This window comes from Marmota marmota, unplaced genomic scaffold, assembly GCF_001458135.2.
Source record: "Marmota marmota marmota unplaced genomic scaffold, marMar, whole genome shotgun sequence".
NCBI lineage: Eukaryota > Metazoa > Chordata > Mammalia > Rodentia > Sciuridae > Marmota > Marmota marmota.
Window position 1 is genome coordinate 12651573 of NW_026000241.1, and position 12990 is coordinate 12664562.

The window sequence follows — 12990 nt, forward strand, 5'->3', positions numbered from 1 at the left end:
ATTCCTTTTTCTTTATATATTTTAAAGTTAGCTGGTCTGTATCTATAAAATATCCTTCAGTCATTTTGATTAAAATTGCATTAAATTTTTTGGTCAATTTGGGGAGAAGTGCTATCTTTAACTTAGCTCTTTTACTCTATCACATAGAACGTCTGTCCTTAAACCTTTATCAGTCTTTTATATTTATGCAATTTTCAGTGTAAAGAATCTATTTTTGTCCTGGTGTGTGGCGCACGCCTATAATACCAGCAGCTCGAGAGGCTGAGGCAGGAGGATCATGAATTCAAAGCCAGCTTCAGCAAAAAGTGTGGTGCTAAGCAACTCAGTGAGACCCTGTCTCTAAATAAAATACAAAATAGGGCTGGGGATGTGGCTCAGTGATCAAGTGCCCCTGAGTTCAATCCTTGATATATTTCTGCCCACCCCCCAAAAAGAATCTATTTTTGTTAGGTTTAAACCAGTTTGTCGTTGTAGCTATTGAAAGATGTTATTTTACAAACACTGTTTTCCAATTACTCATTTCTAATATACAGAAATATACCAGGTCTCGCTAATCCCACTTGTTGGGGAATTTTTTTTTTTTGGTGTATTCCTTGGGGATTTTCTACAGTCATATCTGTTAACATTTCTTCCATTCCAATTCCAGTGTCTTTTAAATATTCTTTTTCCTTGTTGCATTGGCTATGGGTTTCAGTAAAATATGGAATCATGGGTGAGGAGAGTGGACATCATTGCTTAATTCCCAGTTCCTAGAAGTATCCAGTGAAATGTGATATTAGCTGTAGAGTTTTTCTAGATGTCTGTTTTCAGATTGAGGATGGTCCCGTCTATTCCTAGCTTGCTGTGAAAATTTTCAAAAAATTGTAAATAGTTGAATTTTATCAAATACTTTTTCATTATCAATTGGTTATCATGTAAATTTTCTCTTTATATCTGTCATGTGATGTTTTACACTGGTTTTTCAAATGTTGAATTTGTCTTGGATTTCTGGGATATACCCCACTTGGTCATAATAACTTCCGATTTATTGCTGGATTCAACTTGCTTGTATTTTCTTGAAGAATTTTTGCACTTGTTTTTCCTTCTCTATGCAATTAACTTCCTTTTTTAAAAAATCTGTTTTAGTTGTAGATGGACACAATACCTTTGTTTATTTTTATGTGGTGCTGGGAATTGAACCCAGTGCCTCAGGTATGCTTAGGCAAGTGCTGTACCACTGAGCCACCACCCCAGCTCACATTAACTTCCTTTTCTTATGTAATTGATTTACTTGGATGTTTTTCATGTCTATAAGTGCTTGTTTAATGATGTTTCCTTAAGATTGATAATATAGTTTACCTGGGCTTCATCATTGGTTATTTTTTTTTTAATTTTGGATGGGTGGTAACTTATACCATTTTTAATGCTCTAGCCAAAATACCTCAGGCTGGCTGATGAATGAACAACAGAAAATTGTTGCTTACAGTTCTGGAGGCTAGGAAGTCCAAGGTCAAGGAGCCAGCAGATATGGTGTGTAGTAAGAATGTATTCCTCAACAATGCCACCTTGTACATGTCCTCTCATGGTCAAAAGGGCAGACAAGGTCCCTGGCACCTCTTTTATGGGGGTACTGGACCCTTTTGTGAGGGTACAGTCCACAAGACCTTATCACCTTCCTACCGTCCCAATACTTACAGAGTCATGGTGAAAATTTCAACCTTGAAATTTTGTGGGAGGAGAAAACCACTCAGACCACAGCAGATGGAGCCAGCTTTTCATCAGCTGAAATCTTTAGATTCTCATTTATTTTTGTCTTTCCATGAAATAGCCATTTATGAATGTTGCCTGCAGTGTTTTTGAAATGTGTTAATGGGATTCTCTGTAGAAAAAAATTAGAGGTTCCAATTTTCAAGGGATTAGTTTTGTAGTTTCTTTTATTTTTTAGGTACACTATTGATATTTATGACAAGAAAATTATCCCTTTACTAATTTTTTACTAATGTATCAAAGCACATTCACTAGTTTTATATGGTTCTTTTTTTTCATTTATTGCATTTTATTTCCATATGGAATTTAACATTCCCTTTTCTCACATCTCTCACACTTTTTCTCTTTAAATAAATCGTTTATGAACATGTTCTCCACTCTGATAGATTTATGAATCTTTCTCTCTGCCCTTTTACCTCTTGTACCACACCCTTTCTTTTTAAAATTAGAGCATTATATATAGCAGTTGGATTCATTTTGGAAAACATCATACATGTAAGGAATTTTTCAATCCCTGTTTTCTTCCCTCTCCCTCCCCGTAGTCTCCTCCTTCTCTGCTAATCTTCCTTTTGCTCTTTTTTTAAAATTTGTCTTTCATTGGTACTTTCTAAATATACAGAAAGAGTGAAATTCCCTGTGGCATATTTATATATGCATATAATGTGAGTTTGTTAAAATTTGTTAAACTTATTCCATATTTCCTCTCCTTTCCTGTCTCCTCTGTCCTTCTCAGTCTCTTCCTGCTCCACTAATCAATCTTCCCTATATCTTTGATATCTGAACTAGGAAAGGCCTGAGGTTTCTGATTTTTTTGTTTTTAGTTTTGTTTGGTACTGGGATTTGTACCCAGAAGTACTTTACTACATCCCAAACCCTTTTTATTTCTATTTTCTTTTATGTTAAAAAGGGGTCTAAGTTGTTATTTAAAAACACATTTATGATTGTAAATTTTTCCCACCTGGCAATAGAATATTCAGTGTAAAGGCACCAAGGCATGGCAGGAAAAAAAAAAAATATTGAGCTCCCCGAGTCTTCCGTAAGCACACAGTATTTATATCTCTGGTTTCTTCTATTTATTGACTGTGTGTGTGTGTGTTTTATATTTGTGTATCAATGTACACATGAAATAATAATACAGTTGCCTGTTAAGAGGGCAAGTAGCACTCTCAATAGCTATTCTACTATCTGTTGTGTCTTAAGAAATGTTGGGTTACCTTCATTTTGTGTTTAAGATCTCAGATGTGGACTAGAGATATAATCTCTGCATGTGCGGGTTTGCTCAGATTGACATCTGAATGCAGATGTGACTGCCACACATGGAGTTGTGTGGTTAATGAGTCAAGAGGTGGGCTTTGTTACTCAGCTGGTCTAGATTCAAATCCAGCTCTGAATTTGGGTATGTTGCTTACCTCTTCAAGATTATTTTTTCTTTATAAAATAGGGATACTACTATCAATTTTTATGGCAAAACTTTAGGATTAAATGAGAGAATACATATCAAACTTAGTATGGGGTCTAGAACAAATTAAATGTAAAACAGTAGCTGATACTTTATTTCTTGCTGTCTATTATTATAATCTATTTACTCTGGGAATTGAGGCCATCCTGGATTTTTCACATTTTCTCAAAGGTTTTTTAAATATCTTCCACAGGATTTTGTCTCCACAATTATACGTCTACTTGACAGCCCCTCAACTTCCATTAGAGCCAAAGCCTTCCTGGTGCTTTTGTATATTGTGATGCATAATCGTGAGATGTTGCTACTCAGCTGCCAAGCAAGGTATGATCTTCTCGGATGGCTTCATCAATAACTTCAATTTAGTTCTTGTTTTATTAGTAGTTTTATATGCATTTTACAGGATATTTCTTGGCCTTTATGCATCTGGTATTGAAAACTTTTTTCTAAAAATTTCCCAGAGTTTAATATATGTCTTACAATCTCAGCTTAGAAACACAAAGAACCTGAGAAGATTCTAAATCTGAAGCGGGGTGTGAAAGTACCTGGGGTACTCTATCTAGATCTGAGCCCACTCTGAGGCAGGGTGTTAGAGTTGGTCCTTTGTACCTTAGGATTTTTAGAACCAATGGTAGGCTTTTTTTTGTTGTTGTTATTCTGAGATTCTGGAATGAGTAGCTGTGAAGGCTCCAGAGGAGCAGCCTTGTAAGGTAGGAAGAAAGCTGGGTTGGACCCAGTTCAAGGACTTACTCTGGGCTGGGGCTTGTTTTTTTTTTTCCCCTCTCCATTTCATTTCCTTCCTCTAAAAGGAAGAGATAAGTTCCCTTCAAGCTATGATGCTTTATGATTAACTTTGAATAATCTGGTCCATGCTCTGTTGAAGCCCAGAGGTTTCCTGAAAATCTGGTTTAATGTTCACTTCTTCATCTAGGTTTTTACTTGTTCTGGAATAAGAAGAGTGTGTGCAATGCTGAGATTGATTTGGATTAGGAATTGGTACAGTTACTTTTTTTTTTTCTTTCCTGTAAACATCCAGAGAATTCACAATTGGGCTTTGTGGGCAAAATGGAAAAATTTTGACTGTTATGTTGATATTTATATAACAAGGCAAATTCCCACATGTCTTTTATTGACAGAAGAAAAATAATGATTGAGAATGTTAAAAAAATTTTTTTTGGTAATACAGTTCTATTAATGAAAAAAATCTTTTTTTTATAGGGGAGATAACATTTAGCTTAACTGGTAGTCAAAGTTAGTGTTCACATCATGAAGTCACTTGCAGCTGTTCATCTGTTAGTGATGATCTTTGGTGTGAGCTTTGGCTAATCTTTGAGAATGTCTTTTCATACAGATAAGTGCTGACAAATTCATGACTATGGCTATAATTGAATATACTCTTCACATGGAAGGCATTTGCCTTATTATGATTTTTCTCTTGTTGTTTACCTTCTAGCATGTCATTATATTATAGTTAATCACGTCTAATTCAAGGGTATTTAGAAGCGCTTAATAAGATTCCATTGTTTTTCATCTCTGGGGATTTACTACTTATATCCTTCTTTATTTTCTGCTTATTGTCTTTAAAGTTGATGTTTTGAATATTTTGTTTTAGATTGGAAGGTGAATCCTGTTGCTGTTAGTCCATAATAGATGGAAGTGGAGGTCACTTGTGTTCATTACTTTTCAATGGCCTTAACAGTGACTTTGCTGCCTTTGATCTCTCCTTATGTCTACCATCATTTTCTACCAGATGAACCAAGTTTCTCAACTTGTGTTCTTAGGTCATTTCTCATTCTCAGTCTGGTTTCTGTAGAGCAGCAGAAGTATGTACACACCGTGACTCATCTTCCCTGCTCAGACTCTTCTGGTACTACCCAGCCATAATAAAATAGTAGCCGGCTCCTCACCAGGACCCACTCTGCCCAGCCTCATCCAGTTCCTGCCCATCTCTTAGCCCTTGTTTTGTAGTCTTTTTGCTCATTTGCTTCCAGTATGCAGGTTTTCTTTTTACTCTTTTTTTTTTAAAAATTTTTAAGTTTGTTTTAATTAGTTATACATGACAGTACAATGCTCTTCTTACTCTTTGAATACACTAAGCCTGTTGTACTGCTTTTAAGTCTTTCCCCAATTGCATTCCCAGTGGCTGTGATCTCTTCCCCCCCAGGGTTTGCTTGGCTAGCTGCCTTGGGTTATTCAGGTCTCTGTTCTTCAGAGAGCCATTCAGATCACTCTATCTGAAACATTTTCTGCAACCCTAATTGTAAAGACTGTTTAACTGGGAGGAATAAAACCATTCAGATGTTCAGTGTCTGGGGACTCATGGCACATCCAGTCCTCCCAGGGAACTGCTGTGACTTCTGTGTGTCTCTAGATGAATATTTAGAAAACTTTACAAATGGCAGGAAACAGATGGCCTGAAGGCACATCCTGACTGAGTCCATGTTGATTCTCTGGAGCAACATAGCCAGCAGGGCAAGTGTGGAGAGCGGATCTCACAGGTGAGACGAGGTGGGCTGCATTCTTCCTGCACTGTGTGGCAGAGATGACACGCCTCTTGAGTCCCTGATGGTGAATATTGACCTTCGAGCTTCTGCAGGGTTCTAAATGCAGATGCTTTCTGTGTGTGATGATTGGGGTCTGTAGTCCTATTCCTACTCCAGAAGTGTCCAGGACATCTGGAGTAGGGCTGAAAGAATTGGTGGGGCCAGCCTGCCCCAGACTGGGAGGCTCTGGGAAGACGACTTTACCTGCTTCCCTTTCCTCACCTGCTTGGCGCACCTGTCCTCAACTGGTGCTGAGTAGGGGAAGAAATTAGTAGGTCAAGGTTTGCCCCAGGCAGTTTTGCAAGACATAGTTCTTGAAGGAGAAAGAACAGGAAGACCAGGCAGCTCTTATTGTGGCAGAACTAATGAAAGAGACAGAAAAGAATTTTAACAATTAATGAAAACACTATGGAGAGGCAGGTTTTTTTGGAAAATCAACAGAAGAACTGAGAGACAATGGTCTCTGCTGGGGATGTCATTGCGGCTTTGAAAGTCCATATGAAAGAACACGCTGAACTGTATTGAGCCAACGACAAAGACATGGGAAATCCATGTGAAAACAATAAGAAAGATGGAGTGTGGGTCCAGGAGGCCTCACTTTGCAAAGCACCAGGGATTCCAGGAGGAGGAGGAACAGATGGCAGATGATTTCTAATCAAGGTAGTTTTAGTAGTCATCTTCGGGTTCAACTTTATGTCTTCTGTATGTGAATGAGAGTAAAGGAGTTAAAAAGGCACAAGACAACAATGGCAGAGGGAAAGATGACTAAAAGTGGATGAGTGTTGTTTCCCCATAACTTTGTATTTTGGATGCTGGAAAGCTGATGGATAAATCTTTACTCATTTAGTGGAAGGAGAATGCTGAAATCTCTTATTGTCTGCAAGGGATGAGGCCAATATTAGACATGATTACTACCTGGTAATATTTGGAATGGTAAGGAGATGGGCTTACCAGGTACTTTGAAAGCATAAGTGAGAAATTGCTATGGAGATTTGAGCCATAGCTCTCCTCCTACACTGAGCATCTGGGAGGCTTCTCCTCTCCCACTGTAGCAGGGCTCTTGAGAGGTGTTCTGCATAATGTGGCTAAGAGGGGATGAGGAGCTTGTGGAAAAGCAGATGACAGTATGAAAGTAAACTTACTCTGTGGGAGGGCCTTAGCTACCTTCCCATTCAAACTCGGACTGCTTGCAGCTTGACTTACCTACTGTTGCCCAGAGTTTGGAGCATCATCTTAGGGAAGCTCTTGGGGATCTGATAAAAGCCCCACAATGGCTGACATTTGAGTGTTCCCTACTACAGCCAGTGGAATTTTGTCCTACACTAGAGGCCATCTGTCATAAGCCCTATTCCTATGTACAAACTTCCATCCACACTTCAGTGTCATTAAAAAAAAAAAAATCACCAGATATTTGAGGGAGACCTGTGACATGGAACACAGAAACCCAAAGTAAATTAAAAGGATTGGACAGGAATAGACAAGAGTCCATGAACAGCCAGTTAATGGAAAAAGGAAAGCAGATGACCCTTAAACTTATGAGTAAATGCTAAATCTGCCTCATTTTAATTGAAATGCCAATTATTAAAACTACACTAAGATGCCATTTATCACTTAATGCATTGGCAATATTTGACAATGTATTCACTTGGCAAGGCTCTGGAAACTGGCACTCTTTTACACTACCAGTATAAAAGATGCACAATAGTATAACTACTGTGAAGAAGAATCCGGAAATATTGGTTGAATATCCCTTATCTGAAATTCTTGGGACCAGAAGCACTTTTTTGGGGAGTGGATTTTTGTATATACATAATGAGATATCTTGGGGATAGGACCCAAGTCTGAACATGAAATTCATTTGTTTCCTATGCATCTTACACACGTTGACTGAAGGTAATTTTATGCATATTGTTAGTGTGCCTGCATTTTTTGGCTGTGACCAGGCACATGAGTCAAGTGTGGCAAGATAACTATTTCCTTTGTGGTATCATGTCAGTGCTCAAAAAAATTGCAGATTTTGGAGCATTTCAGACTTTGGGTTTCTAGAGTAGGGATACTTGACCTCAACAAAGGAAAATGAAAAACGTATTCATTTACCTTTTGACCTAGCTGTCTTGCTTCTAGGAGACTGCGTGAGAAGTGAAATGACATAGCACAGGGCTAAACTACCCAAGCATCCAGCACCAGGAATCTAGCTGGGGAACTGTGGTGATCTTCGTGTTAGTTTTCTGTTTTTTGTTGAAACAAATTGCCATAATCTCAGTGACTTTAGATAATGCCTATTTATCTCATGGTTTTATGGGTAAGGAGGGTGGGCACTCTGTTACTGCTGACCTCCCAGGCTTGAAGTCATAGATATTGGCTGGTGCTGTAGCTCTCATCTGAGGCTCCGTGTTCTCTTCAAAGTTCACTAGTGATTGGTAGAATTAATTTCTTTCAACTATAGGACTGAAGTCTTCTGGATTAGAAATTCACAATGTAGCTGTTAGCTTTCTTCCTGGCAAGATCACTTCTCATGCCCTGAATTCGCTTCATGGTTCAAACATCTTTGTCCAGTTCCGCCACCCGTCAGAGGAAATGATCTGCTTTCAAAGGTCTCACCTGATTAGATTAGGCTGACCCAGATGTTCTCCATATCTCAAGGTTAACTGAACTGGAACTTCACACCTTCCAACTCCCATTCTCAGTAGTACCTACATTACTGTTTGGTTGAGTAGCTAGGAGTGGAACTCTTGGAGAAGGACCATCTTTAGAAATCTGTGTATCCCAATCCCCATAATGGAGGGGAAAAGGAACAGGGAATATCCATAACCACAGCCATAGTCATCTCCAAGATATATTACCTCCCCTCCCTGCCCCCCAAAAAAAGCAAGGTGCAGAGCAGCATTTAGCATACTACATGTTATCTAGGAAAAAGGGTGAACACAGAAATAATACGTACATTTGCTAACATTTTCAAAGAGGAAAAAATGGAAGGTTAAATAAAAAATTTGCAACAAGGAAGGGTAAATTAGTGGGTGGGAAGAGAATAGGGAGGCAGGGCCAGGGATGAGCTGTACATCTCTGAATGTATCTGTTTTATGGTCCAAATTTAATAAACACATACATATTTTATATAATTAAAGATAAAAATAAAGCAATTTCTAAAAATTAAAAACAATATATATATCAAGTTTGTGGTATAATTCCCCAGAGAATATATATTTAAGCTGCCTTTAAATCACAGTGTTATCAGTATATTTCTTTTTATTGTAGTTATATATGGTAATTCGGTTCATTTGGACAAAAACAAATATGGAAGGAATTTGATTTTAAACACCATCCCTCCTTTTCTCCTCTCCTCCATCCCCCTCTTCTCCCTCCTCTACTGATCTTCCTTTCATTCCTTTATTTTTTTTAAATATATTTTTAGTTGTAAATGGACACAATATTTTTATTTTTTATGTGGTGCTGAGAATCAAACCCAGTACCTCACATGTGCGAGGCAAGCACTCTACCACTGAGCCACAACCCCAGCCCTCACTCCTTTCTTTTTGATTGGTACTTTCTGCATATACATAAAGGTGAAATTCCCTTTACTACTCATATAACATGATTTTGTTAAATTCATTTCTGTTTCTTCCCCTTTCCCATCTTTCATCCCTCCCTGTCATTCTCCACCTTTTGATCTGTGAACTGTCTCTGTGTATTTGTAATTTGATCCCCTCCCCCACTGCCTTCTTTCCCTTATTTTGCTCTGGCTTCTACCTTCAATCCTTGATTTTTCTGAGTCTAGCTTATTTCACTAAGCATGGTGTTCTCCATTTCCACCTATTTACCAGCAAGTGTCATTGTATTCTTCTTTTTGGCTGAGTAGAACTCCGTTGTGTACATATGCCACATTTTCTTGATTCATTCATTTGTTCACAGGTATCTGATTCCATAATTTGCTATTGTGAATTGTGTTGCTATAAACATTGAAGTGTCTGTGTTGTATAGATGATTTTAGTTCTTTTAGATAAATATCATGGAGTGGGATGCCTGGGTCATGTGGTGTTCTGTGACTAATCTTTTGGGGAGTCTCCATACAATCTTCCAGAGTGATTGTATTAATTTGCAGTCCCACCAACAATGTATGAACATACCTTTTCCCTCACATTCTCACCATCATTTATTATTTGTGTTGTTGATAATTGCCATTCTGACTGGAGCAAGAAGAAATCTTGTATAGTTTTGATTTGTGTTTTTTGATTGTTAAAAGATGTTCAACTTTAAAAAATATATTTGACCATTTTGTGTTTCTGCTTTTGAGAATTGTCTGTTTAGTTCTTTTGCCCATTTATTTGATTTTTTTGTGTGTTGAATGTTTTGAATTCTTAATATATTCTGGATATTAATCCCCTTTGAGGAGCAGCTGGTAAAGATTTTCCTCCCATTCTATAGGCTTTCTTTACTATTTCCTTTGCTGAGTAGAAGCTTCTTAAATTTGATGTCATCCCATTTATTTATTGGTTTTATTTCTTGAGCTTTAGGGTTCTTGTTAAGGAAGCCAGTGCCTGAACTTACATGATGGAGTGTCGACCCTATATTTTCATTTTTCTTTATGTCTGGATAATAAACCATTGTGTATATACACCACATTTTCCTTATCCATTCATCTGTTTATGGGCACTTAGGCTAATTCCATATTTTAGTTGTTGTGAGTAATACCGTAGTAAACTTTTAGTTTTTTGAGGAACCTCCATGGTTTTCTCCATAATGGTTGTACTAACTTATATTTCCACCAACAGTGTGGAGAATTGCTTTTTCTCCATATGCTCACCTATGTCTGTTATTTTTTTAAAATAATAGACATTCTAATTGGGGGTGAAACCCATTGTAATTTGGATTTTCATTTAGCTGATGGCTAATGTGAACATTTTAAAATATATCAGTTATTTGCTTTTCTTTTGAGAAGTGTATTCAGATTATTTATTCATTTTTCATTGGATTTTTCTTTTTTCTTTTTGTACTGGTGATTGAAACCAGGAGTGCTTTATCACTAAGCTGCATCTTCAGTCCTTTTTATTTTTTATTTTGAGATAGGATCCGGGTAAGTAGCTGAGAGTTTTAATAAATTGCTGAGGTTAGACTTGTGATCCTCTTGCATCATTAGGATTACAAGTATATGCCATCATGCTCAGCTTGGATTACTTTTTCTTTAAGTTTTTGAATTCTTTATATATTCTGGCATTAACCCTCTGGCAAGTATCTTCTCCCATTACGTAGATTTTCTTTTCATTCTGTTTCCTTTGCTATGCAAGAACTATTTAGTTTAATGTAGTCCCCGTTTGTCAGTTTTTCCTTTTGCTTCCTGTGCTTTTGGGGCCTAATTAAGAAAATGATTGCCTATACTAATAAGTTGAAGTGTATCCCCTGTGTTTTCTTCTAGTAGTTTTGGAATTTCAGGTCTTATATTAAGGTAATGCATGATAATGAAGGTAATGTGTTCTCCTTATAGTTTTTGTTTTAAAGTCTATTTTGTCTGATATAGGTATAGCTATTCCTGCTCAGGATTCCATTTGCTTGGAATTTATATTTTCATTCTTGCAGTCTGTGTGTGTCTTTATTGGTGAAGCAAGTTTCTTGTAGGGAACATATTGTTGGATTTGTTGTTTTCCTTTATTTGTACAACCAATGTGTACCTTTTAGTTGGAGAATTAAGTCCATTTGTATCCAGGGTTATTATTGAAATGGTTGAATTATGCCTGTCATTTAGTTTTTTATTCTAGTTGTTTTGAATATTCCTTTGGTCTTTTCTTTGACTTATTCATCTTTGTTGTTTGATGGTGTATTGTATTAATAGTGTTTGGTCATTTTTCATTTCTCTTTTATGTATCTACTCTTCTAGTGGGAGTTGATAGTTTCACATGCTACCTTTCACTTCTGTGTGTGCAACTCCCTTAAGCATGTTTTGTAAAGCTGGTCATGAATTCCCTCAGTTTTTATCTTGGAAGTTCTTTGTTTTTCCATCCTTATGAAGAATGATCTTGCTCGGCATAATAATACAATAGTTATTTTATTGTTTAGTTCCATAATGGAAAGATGAAAGAATAACTAAAAGTACAAGGTAGCAAAAACTAGAACTTTTTGAGGACTTGGAATATGTTCATTCCATCCCACCCTGCTGAGAAATCTGCTCTTAGTCTAAGGGAGTTGCCTTTTAATGTAATGTGGGGCTTTTCTTTTATAGATTAGTCTGTTGCTGAGATTTTCAACTGAATTGGACTTATTGATTTCCTCATTTCTAAGAATTCTCTTAGTTCTTTTTCAGAAGCTCTGCTGGATTTTTCATTCATATCCTGCATTGTTTTTCTGATTTCATTTAACTGTTTCTGTATTCACTTGGATCTCATTGATATTTAAAAAAATATTTTTTTGAATTATTAAGCATTTCATAATTCTGATTTTGTTGGAATCTCTTACCAGAGAGTTATCTTTTGGAGATGTCATATTATCGTGTTTCTTCATTGATATTTCTGCATTTGGTGTAACATATTTCTACATATCCTGAAGATGTGTTTGGAGGTTTGGGTTTGTTATTCAATACTGGCTTTGATTCTAGCTAGGCACCATAATGTGTGTTTCCAGTAGCTTCTTTGGTTGTGATTAATGACTTTGGGCATAGCATTTGTTGTGGTAGATTTGAAGAGACCTATTTCCTCTTTGGGCCATGCAGGAGTGGGGACAGTTTTGCTTTTAGGATATAGAAGTTTAATTGGGATGTACATTATGGGATTCTATGGATTTATCTTGTTTGGTGTTGGCTCACAGTTTCTTGAATCTGCAGATTTATATCATCTGGTAATTTTCAGTCATTATTTCGTTTTCATTTGCCCACTCCTCCCTTTTTGAGACCTGATAATACAAATATAAAGTGTTTTGTTATTCTACAGCTTCCAGGGACTCTGGTTCTTCTTGGTCTGTTTTATCTGTACTTTTTACATTTTATAAGTTAAATTTATTTGAACTTTTTCTTCTACCTGCATTCATTATTGAGCCCATCCAGTGAGGTTTTTAAATTTTGTTTATTTTCCAATTATATTTTTTACTTTATTTTTATGACCTGTCTTTTTCCTTTGGATATTTTAAGTGTTTTCACTGGTTGTCCACATTGCATGGAAATGTGAGTTGCTGTGATTTGTTGGAAAGCGTTGTAGAAACACATATTTCTATTAACAATACCCATAAGTTCAGTTTAAAAGGTTTGCATTTGATATTTAGCTG

At 36.8% G+C, this 12990-nt stretch overlaps 1 protein-coding gene across 1 annotated transcript in view; it reads left to right on the plus strand.

The window, feature by feature from the left end:
* Positions 1-12990, plus strand: part of Ulk4 (unc-51 like kinase 4) — a 522779-nt gene that overhangs the window by 147460 nt on the left and 362329 nt on the right. Inside the window, 1 exon segment of the mRNA XM_048795329.1 lies at positions 3399-3526. Coding sequence (XP_048651286.1) covers positions 3399-3526 — 128 coding nt within the window.